The 20,105-nt window shown below is 41.8% G+C and overlaps 1 protein-coding gene across 5 annotated transcripts in view; it reads left to right on the top strand.

The window, feature by feature from the left end:
* bcl2l1 (BCL2 like 1) overlaps window positions 1-18,730 on the top strand; it is a 31,166-nt gene extending 12,436 nt beyond the window's left edge. For all 5 annotated transcript variants that reach the window (XM_038723144.1, XM_038723147.1, XM_038723146.1 and 2 more), the window contains one exon: window positions 14,595-18,730. In XM_038723144.1, coding sequence (XP_038579072.1) covers window positions 14,595-14,738 — 144 coding nt within the window. In that variant the 3' untranslated portion in view covers window positions 14,739-18,730. The remainder of the gene's footprint in view (window positions 1-14,594) is intronic.
* Window positions 18,731-20,105: the final 1,375 nt, after the last annotated feature.

The following is a 20,105-nucleotide window of genomic DNA, read 5'->3' as shown; positions in this document are numbered from 1 at the left end:
GATGTGGATGGAACATTTGCAATCACTTTATTGCGATAGTATTAAAGAAAAACAGTGTATATTGATGCAGAAGGATATTGTAGCTCATGGAAGAAGCAATCTGACACTTGAACCGCTCTTTGCCAGAGCAGACCTTTAACAACAACTCCCTTCCGTGTGTGTGTGTGTGTGTGTGTGTGTGTGTGTTTACAGCTTCTGTCAGAATATCAATTGGTCATGTCAAAGACGAGACCTGTAGATACACACACATGTAGTCTCTAATGACTACATTTGCCGCATTCAGACTGCATCAGAATCTCCCTCTCAGTCTCTCCTTTCTCTCATTTAGAAACACACACACTTTTATCACAGCAGACGTCCGTATGTTCTGTACCCAGACATTGTTTATGTGTACGGGACAGATATCCAGCTGTGTAATAGATGAGTGTGTCTATACTGCCATCACACTGCAGAGCGTGGAAGCTATTAGACCATCTTTGCCAGACTGGTAGAAATCAGACTTCCATTGTAGCGCACCATTATATGCCTCCCCCGCTACCCTGGAAGAGTCTGGCAACATGCAGCTGAAGACTGAAGAAGACGGGGGTAGAGCGAGGCAGATGCAGATGGCGAGGAAGGCAAACCGAGAGGAAGACGAGGCCAGTGACTCAGCTTGATGAGGATGCAGCATGTAGGTTAAGAGGTTACAGTGGATGTATGGTGCGGTTTGTTTGTGTGCATTTCTATACGTGCAGCTCACATGTCGTACGAACAGAACAGCTGGTTGTTTGAGAGTGAAGACGCTGCACTTGGTTGCGTACGTGGTGCTCCACTTCCACGAGGCTTAGTGGTGAAATCAGGTCACAAGCAAGTGTTTCCCCCCCGCCCCCCGCCCCCCGCCCCCTTCCATCTTCCTCTCCATTCTCCCCTCTCCTGTCTGTTTGCCCCCTCGTTTTTTTGTGTTTTTTTTTTTTTTTTACCTCTCTGCTCCAGCCCACGTCCCTGTGCTTCCCCTGGCGACAGATTCCTTTTTATTTTTCCCCATCTTCTGTCTTCACACAGGCGAGTGCAAAGCCCAAGCATCTGCCCGTGTCACTCTCCTCTCTGATTGCATTTCATCCTTCTCCATCCTTCTCTCTCTCTCTCTCTCTCTCTCTCTGTCTTTTGCCTGCTCTCCTGTCTGTGTTTCTCTCTCTATGCTCATATCTTTGATCAGATTATGAGGCATATCATGGGATTAGTGAGTCTCATGGCATGTATTAAAGTGGGAGAGCTGAGGGATGGATAGTGAGGGTTGATGAGTATTTCATGGTAATGCGGAACCCAATCTCCTATAGCACAAGGACTAAATGATGATAAAGAGCATCAAGGCCATCATCGTTATATTCATCATGGGTTTGTTTGAATTGCCAAGGGGGCAAAGCAATAACGGCAAAACTTATCTTCAGTGGCTCTGCAATAAGAAAGCGGAGAGAACAAAAACGGACTTCTGCCTAGGTATTCCTCCAACTTTATGAAAATGCACGGAAAGTGACGGGAAGTGTAGTGTCAAAGAAAGTCGGTCCTCTCTCCACACACTTCCCTCCTCACGGGTTTCCCCCTTTACAGTTTACACTCGTTCTCAACAGGCTTTGTTCCTCCCTGCAGCTTGCTTCACCCTGGTTCTTTTGTTCTAGGTTCGTCTCATTTTTCTCTTATTTTGTGTCAGTCCCTGCTTGAATTTCTGGTTTTCATTCTTACTCAGTTTCACTGTTTTCCTAAACAGATGGCAGGTCTCAGGGTCATGGTGAGGTGGGTGCGGTGATGGCCTACAGGGTGGAGAGTTATACTGCGGGAGATATCCAGTCAGAGAGAATCCCTGTCTTCTTTTCTTCAGCTACCTCTCTCAAGTCTTGACTTCTCTGTCTTTACACTTCCCTAAATGTTGGCTCTCTCTACCAGACGTACGCACACAGTCCTGAGTCCTTGGCCGTCCTGCTGTGCCACAGTGGTGTACATATATGTGTGTGTGTGTGTTTGCTGACAGAATGGGGTTTTGTGGAGAAAGACCGCCCCCTGAGCGGGGCAGTGAACAGATTGGAGTCTGAGCCTCCATGTCCTGACTCATTAATCTCCTCTTTAATTCATGGTCTCACCGCCGGCTCAACACGTGCACACACACACTCACTCACTGACACATGGACACACACAGAGCCAGCTCCAAGGTCCAAAAAGAAATGAAAGAGTACATACAAACGCACTGATCCTGGCACAGACACCAGGAAATATCACCACTGAGGGGAGGGTTAATAATTAAATTTCCTCATTTTTCTCGCTTCCCTTCTACTGCTTGGAAATCATTCATTACAGTTTAAACCAGATCTGTTGTACCCCCGCAACGCCAGCATTGATCTCGTGCTTAAGGTGGCGGTGATCTAGCCAAGAACATGAAGTCAAAAGGGGTGTGAAGCTCGAGTGCTAGTAGACGCAAACGTGTCGTGCAGGTTACTTTCATCTTTGTTTGCCTGGGACTAAGTGAAGCAGTTTTTGGAAGTCGTGCTTTCTGGCTGAACTCCAGATTTCATGCATCCAGTGTCATGCAGAAGAAGAACGAAGAAAGGTTGATTTCCATTATAATAATGATTATTATCACACAACTTTCTTTCAAAGTCTCCCACTTGACCCTAAATTTGTTTCAAAGCAGTGACAGTTGGGTCCTTTTGTGTGAAGAGCTGCTGCCTGTCAGAAAAATAAGTCGAGGGGAACCCCTACCAGAGCAGAAAGAACCCCATTTATTCGAGCAAATGCTTAAATTTTAAATAAACATGCACATTTTGAGAAATACGATTCGAATGGATGCACTCTTCTTCAGGCATCAGCAAGTACGATATGTATTTTTCATATTTTCCTTTCCAAGAGGCTGCATTTTCATCTTTTTGGCTGTTAGCTTAAGCAGTCAGTCTTTTTTGGATTGTACTTGATTCCCATTTTCCTTGTATTTTGCTTTGACTTTGACCTTCGTAGCATTATCAAGCATCTGTTCTTGTCCCTTGCTGAAGTAGAATCTGGAAACCATGACTTACCCTACTTGTTAGGGGGCATCAGCTAAATGCCTGAGTTGTAAGATCTTACTGTGCTGTGGATTTCTCTGCTCAGTGCTTAGCTCTACAGTAATTCCTACCTTTCCCGGTCATACAGGCTCTTTGCCAGCCGGGCCTGACTCCTGAAAATGCCTTTGCAATTGTGATGAAAAGGGGCGGAAGGGCTTGAGGAGGAGCAGGAAGACATGGAACTCGTGGAAATGATGAGAACATTGATAAGGAAGGAGGAACAGGGAATCAGATTGTTGGCCTTTTTGTTTTTTTCTCTCTTACTGGACACAAATTTCGTGCTATAAAAATTGAAACCATTACTAGAATGAATACGATAATAATGAATACAGTAACTGTAATCATATGATGGTGATGATGGTCTTGATAAAGATAAGGATTATGGGGTTATGCTGCGTTTGAACTGTGAGATCATTATTTTTTTATTATGATACTAAACCAAACTTAGGCTGTGTTGAGACTGACATAAGCACTGCGTAAAAAGGGGCCCGCTCATTCATTTCAATGAGACCACTGTGTTGAGATAGTGGGGTTGCAAATGCAGGAGGCGCCAGTAAAGAAAAAAAAAAAACGTATGCTGTTTTCTGTCTGAAAGCCTTGTGGTTCCAGCAACACTGGTTGTTCATCCAATAATGACAAAGCCTTTATTCAGTTACTTGTTGAAGAAGCTTTATGCCTCTGGCAGTTGATCCCATTCTTCAAGGCAGGTTATCTGAAGCTCCGTCAGACTGGATGGGGAGTGTCTGTAAATCGCCATCTTCAGGTCTCTCCTCAGGTCATGCTGGCGGTGAGCATTCTTCCTAGTCTGAAGTCGTATATCTGAAGCAGGTTTTCTTGAAGGACTTCTCCATTCATTCTGACCAGTCTCCTAATCCCAACTTCCTGTGATGCGGCTTGATCAGGAATGGCATGTTTCACCGTTCCTATTTTTTGTCTCATCAGACCAGAGAATAATTCATCCTGCTGTCAAAGTCCTTTAAGTGGCTTTCAGGTAAACACCAAGGGTGCGGTCACATGCTTTTCATTCAGAAGGGAGTCTGTTCACCTTATCACAAAGGCCACTCTACAGAGTAGTTTGGAAGCTCTGTCATAGTGGCCGCTTGGTTCCTGGTTATCACCCAGACCGAAGCCTCTTCTTGCCTCTTACCTCAGTTTGGCCAGACGTCTAGCTTTATAAAGAGACTTGGTGCAAACATCATCCTTTTCACAATAATGGACTGTGCTCCAGTGGACATTCAAAGCTTTAGAACTGGTTTCTTTGTCCAGATAGATGCCATGGCACAATTTGATTGCAAAGACCTACAGAGAGTTAAATGCTTGGTTTTCAGTCTGACAACCACTGTGAAATGTGGGAACATTATATACAAAAAAAAGCATTCAAATGTTTACTCTTTAGGAAGGCCATTAATATGATTGTTAGTGTTTAAAGTGTGGACGATATGATTTAATTTATCTCTCAGTATAACATTCAAGTTTTTACAGTGAGGCTGTTTTTCCTCCAGTGGTTTATCTGAACCTTGGAAATTAAGCTGCTGTTTCTTTTCATCTTGCCAAGTCACTATAATCCTGTGATCCGGTCATGGACTGTTTCTCACAATGTAAGGCAGAGGGCACACATTTCACACTGACTCACTGAACTCGGAACTTGATACGCACTCTCTTCATATATGACATCATCTTGTTTCACCAGCCAGAACATCATGACACCTTTCTGTGTCGCTTTCTAAACAGTATTTCACCAGTCACATGGCTCCAACAGTAAGTAAACAAAAACACATGACGTGTTGTGTTCCACGCTGTAATCTAGGCCCAAGGACACCGCAGGGTACGTGCGTGCGTGTGAGCGCAAGACCATGAGGTGTTCGCGTGCACACATCCCAAGTGTTGCAACTTGCATAAAGTGTTGCTCAGTTACAGTTGGGACACATGACATTTGTAAGTGTTTTAAAGAGCCAGCTTCTTCTCCTTGTGACTCTCTTTGGTTGAATGGCTTTTTGTGAACCCTTGAACTATGATCCTCTTTTCCTATCTCACCCCATGTGTTCAGATCCTTTTTGCCTTTTCAATTTTGGGTTTCTAATCCATATCATTTAGGGTATTGTGAAAGTTTCTGTGAATCAGTGTAACAACGCCATCACTCACAAGGGTTGAACAAAGGGAGAGAATTCTTAAGAACTGCTTTTCTGTAATACTGTCGTCAGCCTCTCAAAGGCGTGGAAATGGACTTGATGTTTTGTCTATAGTAAAAAGTTGTCAGTTGCTACTAGTTAGTTTGCCTTAGATGAAGTCAGGAAAAGAAACGGAAAGCACAGACCCTTTCCTTGAAATCCTTTCTGGCTGTTCATTGACTGTGCGGATGTGGCCTTCGTCGTGACTCATTCACTCACACAGATATACAGATATGCCATTCATAACACAGGCATATGGAATTCAAAATATGGTCATGGTAGTTTGGAGAGTCACAGGTTTTCGGTTTGGTGTAACAGAACTGGGGATTCCCAACTTAAATAGTTTTTAAAACCCTTTTCTACATCTTTGTTATCATAGAAAAATGCTATTGATTTGTTTGTCTCTTTCCCACGTTGCCCAGTTGTGCCCCCTCCCTGCCCCCACCCCCACAGAGTATGACTTTCTACAGTTCCAGTAACTTTCCACTTTACCCCCTCTGCTCATTTGTCCCCTCTCTCTGGATGGGACTGGTTCAAAGCTGGTTGATCTAGATAGTTTTTGTCAAGTCATTGCTATTCAGAGGGAATTTTGCACGTGTGAAACCAAGGGGAAGAGCCTTTGTCAGCTTCCTATCACAGAAGAGAACTCTCCACAACCCTCTGGATTCATTTCTGCTTGTGAATGAGACCTTCTTTTCTAGTGTCAGCACAGTGTTATCACACCACCATCCCCAACCAGCCTCGAGCCAGCACTTGTGGCCTGAACATCATGTGCTCTGCGGGTTGCTAGAAAGCGGTCCTTGTCTGTTGAAAGCGAACTGTCTAGATCAGATATTGCACACAGAGACAGACGAACTCTCACAATCTACCTGGGTGAGCTACCGGGCTGCCCTGGGGTTCAGGAGAGTTGTGCTTACATGTACAGCTGAGCTTTAAACAAGTGATAAATATCAGAACTTCACAAGGCAGTCTGCAACTTTAAACTTCAGATGTATTTAGTGATGTCTGTGACGGTCTCTGGTGCTGTATGTCCTTTTGTTATATCTGGCTATGTTTCTTTCTTTCTATCTGCTGTTCTCAGGTCTTACTGGATCTCAGTACAACTACCTGCTTAAATAAAGGTTGTGTATATACAAATGAGGGGATATCTTGTGGAGGAATGGTGTTCATCCCTCCAATAGAGTTTCACAGACTTGGCCAGGAGCACCGAAGCTGTTCTGGAGGCTCATGGGGGCCCGTCTCCATACTGAGAAACTTCATGCTGGGTATTCTTTTCATTTGTCCCACATCTGTAGATATGCTGTATATAAACTTCAGTTCTAATAAGATTAACAGCCAGCAAAGTCGTAACAAACATCTTATTTCAGTAACTTTCTACATTTTTGTCTACACCTTAAATTCACTTAGTCTTTTTTTTATATATATATAAACAGTTGGTTATGCTATGCACGGAAAAAAACAAATCCTGCCTTGAAATATCAGGAGCGAACGCAAGCCACCGTTCCCGGAACTACCTTTTAAAATGACAAATGGCATACCCACACTTGTAACAACAATTGTGTAATTTGCATTATTTAGATTTATACATATTGATAGCGGTAGCTATTTTTATGGCAAAGAAAAGACCCACGCAGTCAGACTTTTATGGATAATGCTAATCGGTCACCTACCATGTCACAAGGCAGAACCTTAATGTGAGGAAAAACAACCGAGAATGCAAAATGTAAAATAGTCAGCTACTGACTGATTATCACTGAAAATAGTTTTTGTGGTGTCAACTTTTGGCCATTTTTAATTTCCTGAAATGCTTACAGAGACAAACAGGTTTTCCATTATCTGCTCACATCAGTATTCAGCTTGACATCACGGTTGCACATACGATTGCTAACGTTAACGCCGTGTGCTTTTTCAAAGTGTCTGGAAGTTATTGAATTTCAATTTATCTCCAGCCCCATTTTGCCGTAAAGGAAAAGGATGCGAGGTGTTAATCAACGTCTGGTGCGTGTGTGTCTGTGTTGTGGTCAGGAGGTTTCACAATCAGGGTATTTGAGTGTTGCAGCTTGTTATGGTGCAACACGGGAGCAACCGACCAGTCGGAGCTGATGAATGGGAAGCTGCTGCTAATGATCGTTAAAAGGCTCCTTTCTCCACATGTAGTATTGGGTCATTTGTCAGCCACAGAGATGGACCCACAGGCCCAGACACACACTCATACGTCTCACTCGCCAATCTGCAGCTTTCCGGTAGCCGTGGTAACCAACTGCAGAATCTCGTTCCCGGTGCCCCTTCACTGTTTCTCTCTTACATCCAACCTTTTGCTTTCATGAGCTAATCCCTCACTCATCCTTTTTTTTCTCTTCTCCCCGGCTAACGAAGAAAGAGAAAGTTAAAGACATAGAAAAGCAGAAAAAAACAGACAAGGCCTGAAAGCGCTCTGCAGGCCGCTGCCTAGCACCGGATTTCCTCTGGGAGCAGAAATAAAGAAATAAAGGCGTGACCGTGTGAAAGGGAAAGTAGATAAAGACTGGGTTTACCTGCCAGGTGGGACTAGAGGAGATTGAGCAGATCAACCCAACAATGCTGCCTTGACATGTGCATAGTGAGCTGACTGGTAATGCTGGTAAAAAAAATAAATTAAACAGGACTCTCTCAGGCGTTCTGTTGATGGTATACTGAAACTGATTCCAAGTGAGGAAATGAAGTTTATAGGCAGAGAGGTAATGAAATAACAGCTCAGAACCGTAACTTTCTTTATTATTTAAATTATATTTTGAATTACATGCACCAGAATGTGGAACAAAGAAGCACAAGCAGAACTGATGATGTTGAGGGCAAAGCTCAGAGACTTGAGCATGAGTGTGGTGTGTGTTTGTCTGTTTGTGTATGGCGTCTCGTGTTATTAACCTGTGACCAACTTTTCAAAAGAGTGCATAAAGGTCCTGTCTCTGGATACATAGATCAAAGCCAGAGTGGGACGGTGATGGCGCAGTGGATAAGACGCATGCCTTTGGTGTGAGAGACCTGGGTTTGAATCTATTGTGAGACACCATGAGCAAGACACTTAACCCCTAGTTGCTCCAGAGGTGTGCAATTTGTGTGAGAGAGAGAGAGGGAGAGAGAGATAAATGTAAAGATCATCTACACCGCTTGACTTCAAAGCAGACAAAAAAGAAAGCTATATTAAACATAAATAAGAATAATGTGAACATAAAGGTCAAGTAGAACAAACCTGGCGCATTTTTCTATTTCACTAATGATCGTTAAAATGCTCCTTTCCCTCTAAGATGTTGCAACCTTATTGTATGTAAGAAAAGCAGCCCTGCTTTGGACATTATTTTCACTTTAAAGCAGTGTCTGTCACAAGTTTCAAGGATAAGACTGGTGATATTCTGTTTTTGTTATGGTCAGCAAATCCCATTAAAACATGGGAAAATCAAACCATCAGCGAGCCTCACTGCTGCATTGGATGACATTTTGCTTCATCACTATGAGCACACACACTGTAGATTAATTTAACTAACACACACCGTGCTGCCAGAAATACTCACTAGAGCACCAAATGTGGATTCATCCGCTGTTGAAAATAGTCCCCATTAAATGCACTATTTCTTACTGTGTGAATAATGTTTGCAAAACACAAGAGTGCCCAGCTTTTTTAGAAAGCCTTGTTAAAATGATTGTGTATATATCCATGACCTGATTTACTTTGTTAGAAGGACAGAACAGAACAGTGGGCTTTGGTTGCGAGGCTAGGGAAGTTGGGAAACACATTGTGGGTTTTGATTTATGTGATTTTGTTGAGCATAACAAAAATATAGAATATCATCAGCTTTATTTAAGCCTTTATTTCCCCTCTGGTATATGTGGGATCTTCCAATTACATCAAATGAGCCTGGCTGCTGCACTAAAACCCGTCTGCCAGCCCAAAATGATTCCGTGAGCCCAGGTGACATGAGAGATTTATCCCCTAATAAACACATTTGTCTGCTAGAGGTTGCTTTAACCACCCTATTTTGTTCAGTAGCCTGTTTGTTTGTCTTGGTCTTTGATATAGTAATTTAAAACTGAAACTTCAGTTAATAATTAATCATTTAAGCTACTATACCATTTTATATTTATAATCCCCAGACTTACTTGCTTTTAACTACGCGTTCGTGTATCCTGCGTTGCCTTTGGACTGTAGGTTGTGCACGTCAACAGAAATTAACGCTACATGTCCATAAGATGCAATTCAGCACATGAGCGTTCCGCCTGTCTTCAAGGCATGTCTTCGACTACGCATTGTTAAAAAGCAAGTATGTCGGGGGCTTAAGACATGAGTATGGATATAAATATATGCAACAAGTAGTGTTAACCTTTCTACGGCATTTGAGGAGCTTTCCTTTGCATCCCATGGCACTACCACATAATCAATTCACAATGAGTCTCAATATAATTCCTGCCCACTGACCAATAACATGTCTTGACATGTCTGTCAAAGGTGTTTGTCACCGCTACCAAGTGCTGCAGTTTGTTTTCTACACCCACATTCCTTACATTGTTCGGAAAGATTTCATAGGAAGAGGTGGGCGGTGACCTTGCCTTTTTTATCAAGAAAGACTAAAAAGGCCTCATTATGTACTGTACAATCATGTACACATCATTTTTTGTGGCGAGTTCCAACTGCTTCATAGTAATGAAGCTCCGTCACCACCAACACATATTTCAGCCCATTCTTTTAGGTGTGTTTTGGCACACCTTGAATCACGTGTTAACGACCATGTTCCCATGTGTGTCAGAAGTTTATCTTTTCTGAAAATGTTCCTGTGCCGTATCAAGGCCTGTAGGAAGTCAAGGTGAGGTTTAAGACAAATATTTACTCTTTCTTGGCAGCTTCCTCACAAGCAGACAGTAAAGTAAAGAGTCACTAACAAGGCCTTGGTAGGGTGGATCCGAGGTATGTAAGGCCGCACTGTTCCAGGGAGTAAGAGACGAGGAGTAACATGGGTTGAAGGTGAAATTCTCGCCGTCTCTCCCCTTGAATCAACCTTGTATGAGAGGCAGAGGGGCCTCCAGTAAATCTTTCAAACCTTCTTCTATGTTGCACTCAGTTACATATTTACAAATTCCTACTCATTGACTGGGACCATAGACTCGACGCACAAGTTTAAAAGCTTCTCTAGAATGTCTGTTCACGGTTTTTCTACAGTAGAAGTTTTGTGTAGAGCTAAATGGGAGGCAGTAGTTCAGTCCGAAAGGACTAGGCAGGGAACCGGAGGGTCGCAGGTTTGAATCCAGCTCGGACCAGAATTGCGGAGTGTGGACTGGTAGCTGGAGAGGTGCCAGTTCACCTCCTGGGCACTGCCGAAGGAGGCCTTGAGCAAGGCCCTGAACCCCCAACTGCTCGGGGTGCCACACCGAGTGGCAGCCCCCTCACTCTGACATCTCTCCGTGTGTTGCTGTGGGTACTGTTTGTGCATGTGTGTGTAAAAATACTAACATAATAACGGAGTGAAAACATCGAGTTTCCCCTCGCGGGATTAAATAAAGTATATCGTCATCTATCTATCTTCTAAATCGTGAATGAAAGGAGCTACCAGCCTCGCCCCCTTAAAGCCCAGAAACTCCCCTTCGGATCCAAAGAGCAGTGCTTTAGGCAGTGGTCTCAACAAAACTTTGTCAGTGAACAAATATGGTTAGTGCTTCTGTTTCTTTCAGTTTTGGTTGCATTTATGGCTATTTATATTCTATTCAAAACGAAAACCTTGTGATGAACTTTTGAATTTTGAAACCAACGAACAGCAGCCAGAAGAAGCTTCAAGTGGCTTTGTTGTATTATTTACCCGATCAGCTTTAAAACAATGAAACACACAATGAAATCTGAGCTGTAGCCTCAAACACGTAGGTGTATTTCTTTTTATTAGCAAGTTATTTTGTGCCTATATGTTTTGTTTAATCTTTTGTGTACTGTATTTCATCGTTTTGTTTTCTGGGGAATTGATCAGTTTAAAATAACTAAGCTTGCACTCTATAAAGCCTTCCATTACTATTCATTTTTCTTATTTGTAGCACAGTCCATCTGTCCGTACTTTTCTGTGGCCTCATGCTTCCTGGTTCCTACTAAAAACTGGTCCCAACTAATCCGTTCTTATTTCCAAAAACGGCTTGGCACTGTGGTTTTTGCTGGATGCTATTTCCAGCTGCAGGACGGTGTATGTAAACTACAGTGCCCGTGTTCATGGTAATGAAGGAACATCTCACCACAGTGTTCTTAATAGTTTCTGGACAACAATGAAGCGCTATAGCCCAGAGGAAGATAATATATAAGGCTGTGACACACAAGGTGCTTATTATTAGGCTCAATTTTTATACTTTCTTCATCCCTGAAAGCCAGTTGCACTTTATTAAAGCACTCTGGGATTTGCTTAAATATAAAGTGCGTTACTAATTAAATTTATTATGATTGTTGTTGTTTATTTTGGCTTTTCATTGGATATGCTGACGATAACAAAAAATGTACATTACTAGACGTACCTTCAGTGTGAAAAGGGGCTCTTAAAATAAAAAACACAGACATATGTAAATCCTGCCAATATACAGTAGTACAGTATGTACTGTTTTGATGACACATACATTGACCTGCCAGTCAATTCTGATAGCACACGCAACAGATGTCAGGTCATCGTCACACCATCTCTCCAGTTATCTTCAACCACCATGTTCACACCCTGCACGTTCTTAGAAATAGTAACCGCAAAGCCAAGATTGGTTTCCTCAGAAGCCCCAATTCTGCATTATATTGCAACAGCCATCAGAGTGTAAAACAAACACACCAGCATTACATATTAATTAGAAGTCACCCTGTAACTATGTAGTCTCATTGTTGTTATGTTTCCTGAGTACCAGTCAGTTTCATTGTTCAGGTTTTAGTCTGTATTTGAAGTGGTCCGCTGCCGGCGATGTCACCACATCAGACGGCAAGATACACGGGGGCGTAAAAGAAACTAGACTCCGCAGCTTTGTTGTCAAACAGAAATCAGAATGACTTCAAACTTCTGGAATGACTCAGGATTGAAACGCGGCACGCCTCCTCATTCCTCTACGTCTCTGCAGCCCTTTCTCTCTGTGAACCACCTCTGATTTGTGCCCGTGAGCCCCCCTTTTACTTTTTGATCTTTTTTCACTCTGTTGTCCATCTGGGGGTCTGTTCCAGAAAGTGGCTTAAGTAAAAACTTGAGTTTGTAAACCCTGGGTGTCCCTCAGTGCAGGGTTTTCAGTTCCAGAAAGCCCATCCTTAGGGCTTTAAGGACATGTTGTTTCATTAAAAAACGTAAGCTCAATTTGCAGAGATTCACGTTGGGAGAGAACAGTTAAAATCCCAGATATTAGATAATTCCCAGATGACCGTCTTTACTACCGGTACCATGCTTATGAGCCATTGCTCTCTTCCCTCACATTCAAATATTAGACATTGGGGATTCACCGTCAGCTCAGAATGAAATGTATGCATTACCCTTCTTTTTTGCGCTTGTCAGGTCGCCAGAATGTCCCCTGTACTGATATATTTATTGCAAATGACTGTAATAATCCTTGTTTGAAGAAGAAATGACTCAGTGTGAAGCTTTATACACCCAGCCACACCGATCAATGAATAACAATCTCGTGTTTTTTCATGGTGTGATTGGTTACACTGATGGAACATTCCTCAGTCATAGATATCTCATATTGGAGATTAAGTGAATGAACCTTGAACATACCCAGTGAGCATGACTGTGATGCTGCTAAAAAGAATTTGGGAAAGTGCAGTAAATGTAGCTGAGTGGCAGTTTCTTGTTTATCGGCCGCATGCTGGCTTTTTGGATTTGTATCGATATTTGGGAGTTTTAAAAACATGAGCAGCTTATAGTTATTTGTTTTAATCATAACACAAACAAACAATCTTGATACGGATCCCTTTGAGTAGGGGGGTTTGTTTTTATTGTGACCATGGCACGTACAACGCGGGACGTACTTTTACAAAACTATATAAAGTCAGATTTCTCGTCTTCAGTGTGTTGTTTTAAAGATGTATATCATGCACATGCTCACATTAATATTTCTGTCTCTGCTGGACTAAACTGCCCTTTATTTAGCCTACTTGTTGCAATGGTGAATTATATCATTGGCGCTGAATGCACGTGGTTAACTCAGGGTGAGGAGTTTCCCATCTTGGTGTTAATCTGCTCAGAGTTCAGGGTTAGGTTCAGACATTGTTAATTTGGCTTTCTGAAACAGGCCCCAGGCCCCCAGGCCCCCGTAACTCCATGATTAATGCCACAATAATATCATCTACTTTATTACTGTGTTCCCAGCAACACCCCTCCCCATTGCATCATTTCTGTTACACCGGTTACTTTTCTGTCCTGTCACTCTCTTCTTCCTGTCTCCTTTCTTAGTAGTGTTTCCAGGAACACCCCCCCCCCCCCCCCCCGCTCCCCCTTCGTATGAAAGACCTTCTGTCCTGCCTGTCGAATCCACCTCTGACTAAGAATCAGACATCTGAATTAGACATTTTCCACATTTGTTTGGATTAAAAGCTCATGATTTGCTCTCAAGAAGGAGCATTAGCCTCACAAATCATGTTTACTGAGGTGAAGCACAGACCGTTTTTTAAAGCGTGGACAACATGAGCATCATCAGTGGTGACTCAGTGGGCCATGTCCAGCTCAGCTGATCCACCTTGTGTTTGCATATGACATTTGAGCCTGACTGGTGCCTCCCTGTGGCCAGAGATTAAAACTGCACGGTCTGCAGCTCATTTCCAGGAAATGATTTCAGTGGGCGGCGATGTAGGCTTGGCAAGCCGAGGACGGTGGAAAAGAATGTCGACCACAACGGTTCTGCAGGGATCTGCTGCAGAACTGATGGGATGCCGGAGAGGGGAGGGGATGACTTGGTGGAAAAAAAAACTTAAGCAAGATTTGCAGTGACCAGTCCTGACGCTGAATTTGTTTATCTTGTTGTTACTGTGCACAGCATGGATGCAGGTGGCTTTTGGGGCTTTTTGCTAGTTGTGAGGTCGCCTTATCTGTAATATAGCTGCGGTAGATGGAAATTTCCACATATGACTGTGTGGGTTCTGTCTACAGTCATTTGGAGACCCAGCTGTGGGTGGATCTGATGCTGTCTGCTTTTATTGAGCCCTAGTGACTTTTACAGAAGGGATTCTACCTGACTCTTAACCTGCATGTGGGGTTTTCTTTGAATAGGGGTTTTTGGGAAGTCTGCATACATGTGGGTTTTTTTCAGATTGTAATCAGTCAGCAGCAAATACCACGGTGTTAACCCTTTTCTTTCCTGTATTCTCTCTCTCTCTCTTTTTTTTTTTTTTTTTTTTCAGGAGCGCTTTGCTGAAATCTTCGGGCAGGACGCGGCGGCAGAAGGCAGGAGGTCTCAGGAGAGTTTCAAGAAGTGGCTGCTGGCGGGGATTACCCTGGCGACCGGGTTCGTGGTGGGCTCAATGATCGTCCAAAAACGCCTGTGAAGGAAGACGCACGACAACTCTCCTGACAACCGTCCCTTATTGACCACCTCCACCTGCCTCATTCACTGCCCCTCAACCTACACACCACGAAGTTATAATGAAGGTCCCGTTTGTCTCGTCAGAACTGCTGTTGAAGTTTACTCCCAGCCCACCCCACATCGCCCAGAGTGGACTACGAATCCACACGTGTTGTTGAACTTTTGAGAGAAAAACAAAAAAGGAAGAGTTCCTCGTATTCATGTGTTCACCTTGTTCCATGCTGGTGAGAAATGTGTAGTTGTACAGTGACAGACGTTATTCTTTCACTCACTGAACCAGTCGTTCCTTCTGTTCTTTCTCCGCTGGTTCCTGTATTATTTTTCTTTCTTTATGTTTGTATGTATTAGCTTTAACAAATTTTGGTTTCCCATTTTTCTGAGAAGCTCAAACTGATTCAAGTCTTCACAATTAACGCAAACCGGCCTGATGTCTGTGTGTCGTTGGGACTGGACGCGCTCGACGTGTCTCATCTTGTTTTGTTGCTCGTCCCCACAGACAGCTCTACAATAGCTTTGTATGTGCCATATGGAGAGTGAAAGCAGGGGAGGATGTAGCACCTGCCCCTACACAGCTTCTGTAGTTCCTATGTCCTGCCAGCCATCCTGATTGCCAACACATACAGTATATTATTTTTCCATGACTCCACAGGCCGATGGTTTTGTCTTTCCCTTTTCTACATACTTATTTGATTTGTATGAATGGTAAATGAAAAAGGAGTCAAACTGATTTTAGTTAACAAAACATGGGGGTCTTAAGCTAAAAGCCTAATGGAAAACAAACTCCTGTGCTTGTTTGTGTGTGTGTTGGTGCATTTTTGTTTTCGATTTGTGAACCATTAAAACCCCACTGCTGCCGCTGATGTGTGCTTTATGGTCATACTTGGCCTTGGTTTGATCCTGTTTGTGTTTAGTCAGCCCGTTGAGTGCCAGACCACCGTGTGTGGCAACTTCTCAGAATCAGAGTAACTGCAGTTCATACAAGCAGGGCGCCATGGCTCAGACCCTCCATGTTTACTACACAGTAGCTGAGGAATGCAGCAAATACTGTAGCAACACACACAATAGATAGAGCGGCACCGATCACAGCAACAGCATGAAAGATCCTTTTTAACCCTAGGTGTTAAGTTAACACTTTATTTTAACCCCCCCTTAATCGTTTATAAGCAGTAGATGGTGGTTGGTTTATAACACACTATAATGTGGTTGAAAGCAGGTATCATTTAATAATTTGTAAGTGTTTATTAATGTATTGGTCAAAAGTTCTGTTCTCCTATTAAGCACCAGCATTAACTGGTGTATAACCGTTAATAAATGATTGACAAGATAACACCGTTTTAATCGTATTTCATGATGGATAGTTACACACATGAACAAACCCTTAAATTGTGATATCATACATCTATTAACTGTTCACACAGGCAGGTTTAATGAAGACGTGGTGAGCGTGAAGGCTGATTGTTGACCACAGGAATGTTAAATTCTTCACTCCAGGCATCTCATGGCCTTCATCAGCAAGCAGAGTTCAGTTATCATGGACAGTGAAGAAGATGCATTTGTACACAAATGAATAGAAAAATATAAATCATAATAAAGGCTTAGTTAAGAAATATATTAAATAAATGCTTTATGTCAGGTTGACTTAATATATAACTACTTCAGCTGATATAGCATATACACTAACATTTCAATATATGTGATTTAATGATCCAGCCAGTATTATATTGTTCATTCATTATTGGCTCATACTTAATTTATAGATGCTAAGTTATAATTTCTAACTGTTGGAAAAAATACATTAATATACACCTGAAATATCCTCATATTGGTTTATAACTACATTATAGTGTGTTACAAACAATTTATTGTTATAGAGCGATCAATCAGTTAATTCATTGATAAGTCAACGGCAACACTTTTGAGAATCGAGTAATATACAAGCAAATACGACAAATACCATTTTCACCTGTGTCATATAATTTTTAATTATATATTTGGGTTTTGGTTTTTTGGTCGGACAAAATAAGACATTTGAAGACTTCACTTTGGATGCTAGGAAACTGTGACTTTAGTTTCAGGCATAGTTTATTATTACTGCTCAATAGGTGGGTTAAAACAAAGCCGTTGTGATTGATTTGCAATAAAATCTTAATCATGTGCAACAATGATCAGACTACTAATTCAATAATCATCCAAATTTACATTTGTCAGTGACACAGTAATGTGAACATAGAGTGAACATCATTGCCTTTTGAAGATTTATGTAGCAAACAGATGAAGCTGCTGTCTTTGAGGAGGCAGTGCAGTTCTGCATCGAATGTGATTTGAGTTAGATTTGATTAGAAAGGTGTCATTATGTGTCTGTTTACCGTCTTAAGCGAATCAGCAACTGTCATTGGCTGTAGGACCGTGAAACTAGACACCCAAACCTTCATAGCTTATCTCACACACACTCACTCCAAATTATCCATGCATTGCTTTCACACTCACGCCTCTCCTCCTCCGTCCTCCCCAGACACCTCAAATCTGTCAAATCTCCATCCGTCTCTCCTTCTCCTTCCCTCTCCACACAGCTCCACCTCTTCCTCTGCGGCCCCCTTGGCTGTCACCACGCCTAGTCACGTGTGTCAGTTACAGCTGGCCCACCTGCTGCTCCACACAAACACACCTCGGCATGCACGCACGCTTGCAACGTACACACCTGCCAGTCACATGTAGTCCACAAGAGACAGGGAGAAGGAGACTTGTCTTTGTTTCTAAACATCTTTCCATCTTTAATTTAAAGGTTGAAGTCGGAGGAGTTTCACGCACCAACAACTGGCAGCTCGATTAATTTACTGGGAAGGGAGGGACGGTTTGGGGGTTGGGGGGGGGGGGGGGGGTACTCTTCCCTGTTTCCAGCGCTTTAATGTTGATCCTATTCTAAATACTGTGTACAGCTAACAACAACATTTCCTCGGTTGTATTCATGTGTGTTTGCAGCACAATAAAGCACAACACAACTCTGGTGCAGGACGGGCAGGTGCCATTTTCTCATCAAAGAAAGTTCAGCACAAGAGGAAACATTAAAGGAAGGGACTGTAAAACAAACAAACAAAAAAACACAATCTGGATTTACACGTGAAACATTCATCACTATGTAGCCAGGGTCATCTTTAAAGCAGGGCTCATCTCTTTTCATCGATGCTCCTTTTCATCCTCATACAAACATTTACATACATGGATTTCTCTTTCTAAAGTCCTGATTGTTATCCTTGGAACAAACAGTTCACCAAATGAAAAGAACGGCATAGACTACTGATGAGTCTCATCCTCTAAATGCTTGAGTCCCGAGCATCTTATCAGCCAAGGTCTGCTCTCATACATTCCAGTACAGTATATATATTTTTCTAGCGCCCCACCAAGAAGCTGCTCGCAGGCTTTTCTTCGCTGCCCTGGCCCTCACTGAAACAAGTTCCCTTCCTACACGTGTGTGTGTGCGTGTGTGCGTGTGTGTGTGTGTGTGTGTGTGTGTGTGTGCATGCATGTGAATTTCTGTGTGGCAAAATGTTGTTGGAGGCACAAATTAAGGAAGTTTGACAGCATTGGCACGACCCTATATATATATATATGCTAGTTATTTAAACTGATTAGAATAGTTTGTTAGCGTAGTAACATATTTAAGAAAAACAGAACTGATGGCTTTTAAACATTATTTATATTTGGTGTAAAAAGCATAATTGCGCCCCTTCAAATGGCCTTAAACTCCGTTTTTGCATTGTCATTTGTGATTTCTTTAGGATTATTGGACTGCCACTTGACAAGGATATTTTCAAAAATGTAGGTTTCTGATTCATTCTTGTTGGTCATAAAGAGTACAGAACAAAAGATTGCAACCATATCCAGAGGTCTGTACGTCTTGAATGCTACTGTAAAGTTTTAAATGACACTGAACCTAATAAAGCCCATGTTGGAGGATGTACTGAGTCTGTCTGTCTTTTTTCAAAGTAGTAGGTGGGTGTGTTAAAGCATTCATGCATGAAGAGTTGCCCATTAAGACAAGATACTTCCTGAAGAAGAAATCAGCCAGAAGAAAGTAAATTTTATGCCCAAAATGACTGCTCAGCTGTGAAGAAAGGTTAACCATTACAACTAATGTGAAGAGGAAACACAGATAAAAAAGCACTGCTGTGAGTTATACGTATATTATACAATATTGTCTACTGTTTAATAAGATAATGGTTAGCTAGCAGCTCTGTGCCGTAGTGCTAACATGCTCACAATGAGGATCCAAATATGCTGATGCTAAATCATTCATTTTGATAACCCAGTTTATTTGAAACATTGAGACAAATCTCAGTGTTATTTGTTAGTTAATCAGCTTTGCCTCTCTGTTCACGGTTTCTATGGAAACAGGAAAATCATTCCTTTTGATTGGGGAAAAAAAAGCTGTCACAATAAATACAAAACCTCTGTTGGATTATTTAAAACTAGCCTTTAGTTACTTTGAAACCAAGTTGCTCGTTTCTAATGTTTAATTATGACATGATTTTGCGGCTTTGTGTGTTTTTTCTAAATATTTGTTGTTTCAGTAGGCCTACTTTTTTTAATGCACCTCCTGGTAGTTGGGGTTTAAATACAGTAGCTGAAGTACTTAGAACCTTTTACCAAAGTCATAGAAGCAATGTTAAAACTTATAAAATACTTCATTTCAAGTTAAAGTCCTGCATTCAAAATCATAGTAAAAACGAGTATTATCAGGAAAATGTACTGGATCAAAAATAAACTTACACAATATGCAGAATCAAATGTTTAATCTGCAAAATGTCCGATCATATAAAAGCTCTGTCTTTCTATAGTTGAGTGAGTGAGCGAGCAAGCAAGCAAGCGAACATCCATACATATATATACACACACACACACACACACACACACACTTAAAAAAAAACAAACAAAAAAAAATACAGTTAACATATTTCAGCTTAACTTGTTTTAAAAAAAAAGTTTATATTCAAACATGAACAGTGAGGCCGATGTGTGTAGTACAATTGTGAAAAATGAAACCTGATTCCATAATACTTAAATAAACATGTTGCATTGAAAACAGTTTCAAATATTCCATACCCACTTGAGAGGCAGCTGTAATCAACCTGCAAATAACAGTCAAATACATGTAGTGGAGTAAAAGCACAATATTCCCCTGTAGTCAAGGAGAAGTATAAAGTAGAATGAAATGGAAATACCCAAGAAGAGTACCTCAGAATTGTACCTAACTGCAGTACAAAAAAGGCATTAATGTACTTTTTGTGCATTGTTTTGCATTTGAACAAATATGAACATGGCACCAAATGTA

This window comes from Micropterus salmoides, unplaced genomic scaffold, assembly GCF_014851395.1.
Source record: "Micropterus salmoides isolate LMB-PRFRI ecotype aquatic unplaced genomic scaffold, ASM1485139v1 Ms_hic_scaffold_16, whole genome shotgun sequence".
In the NCBI taxonomy this organism is placed as follows: Eukaryota; Metazoa; Chordata; class Actinopteri; order Centrarchiformes; family Centrarchidae; genus Micropterus; species Micropterus salmoides.
This window is presented reverse-complemented; position numbering and strand designations above follow the sequence as displayed.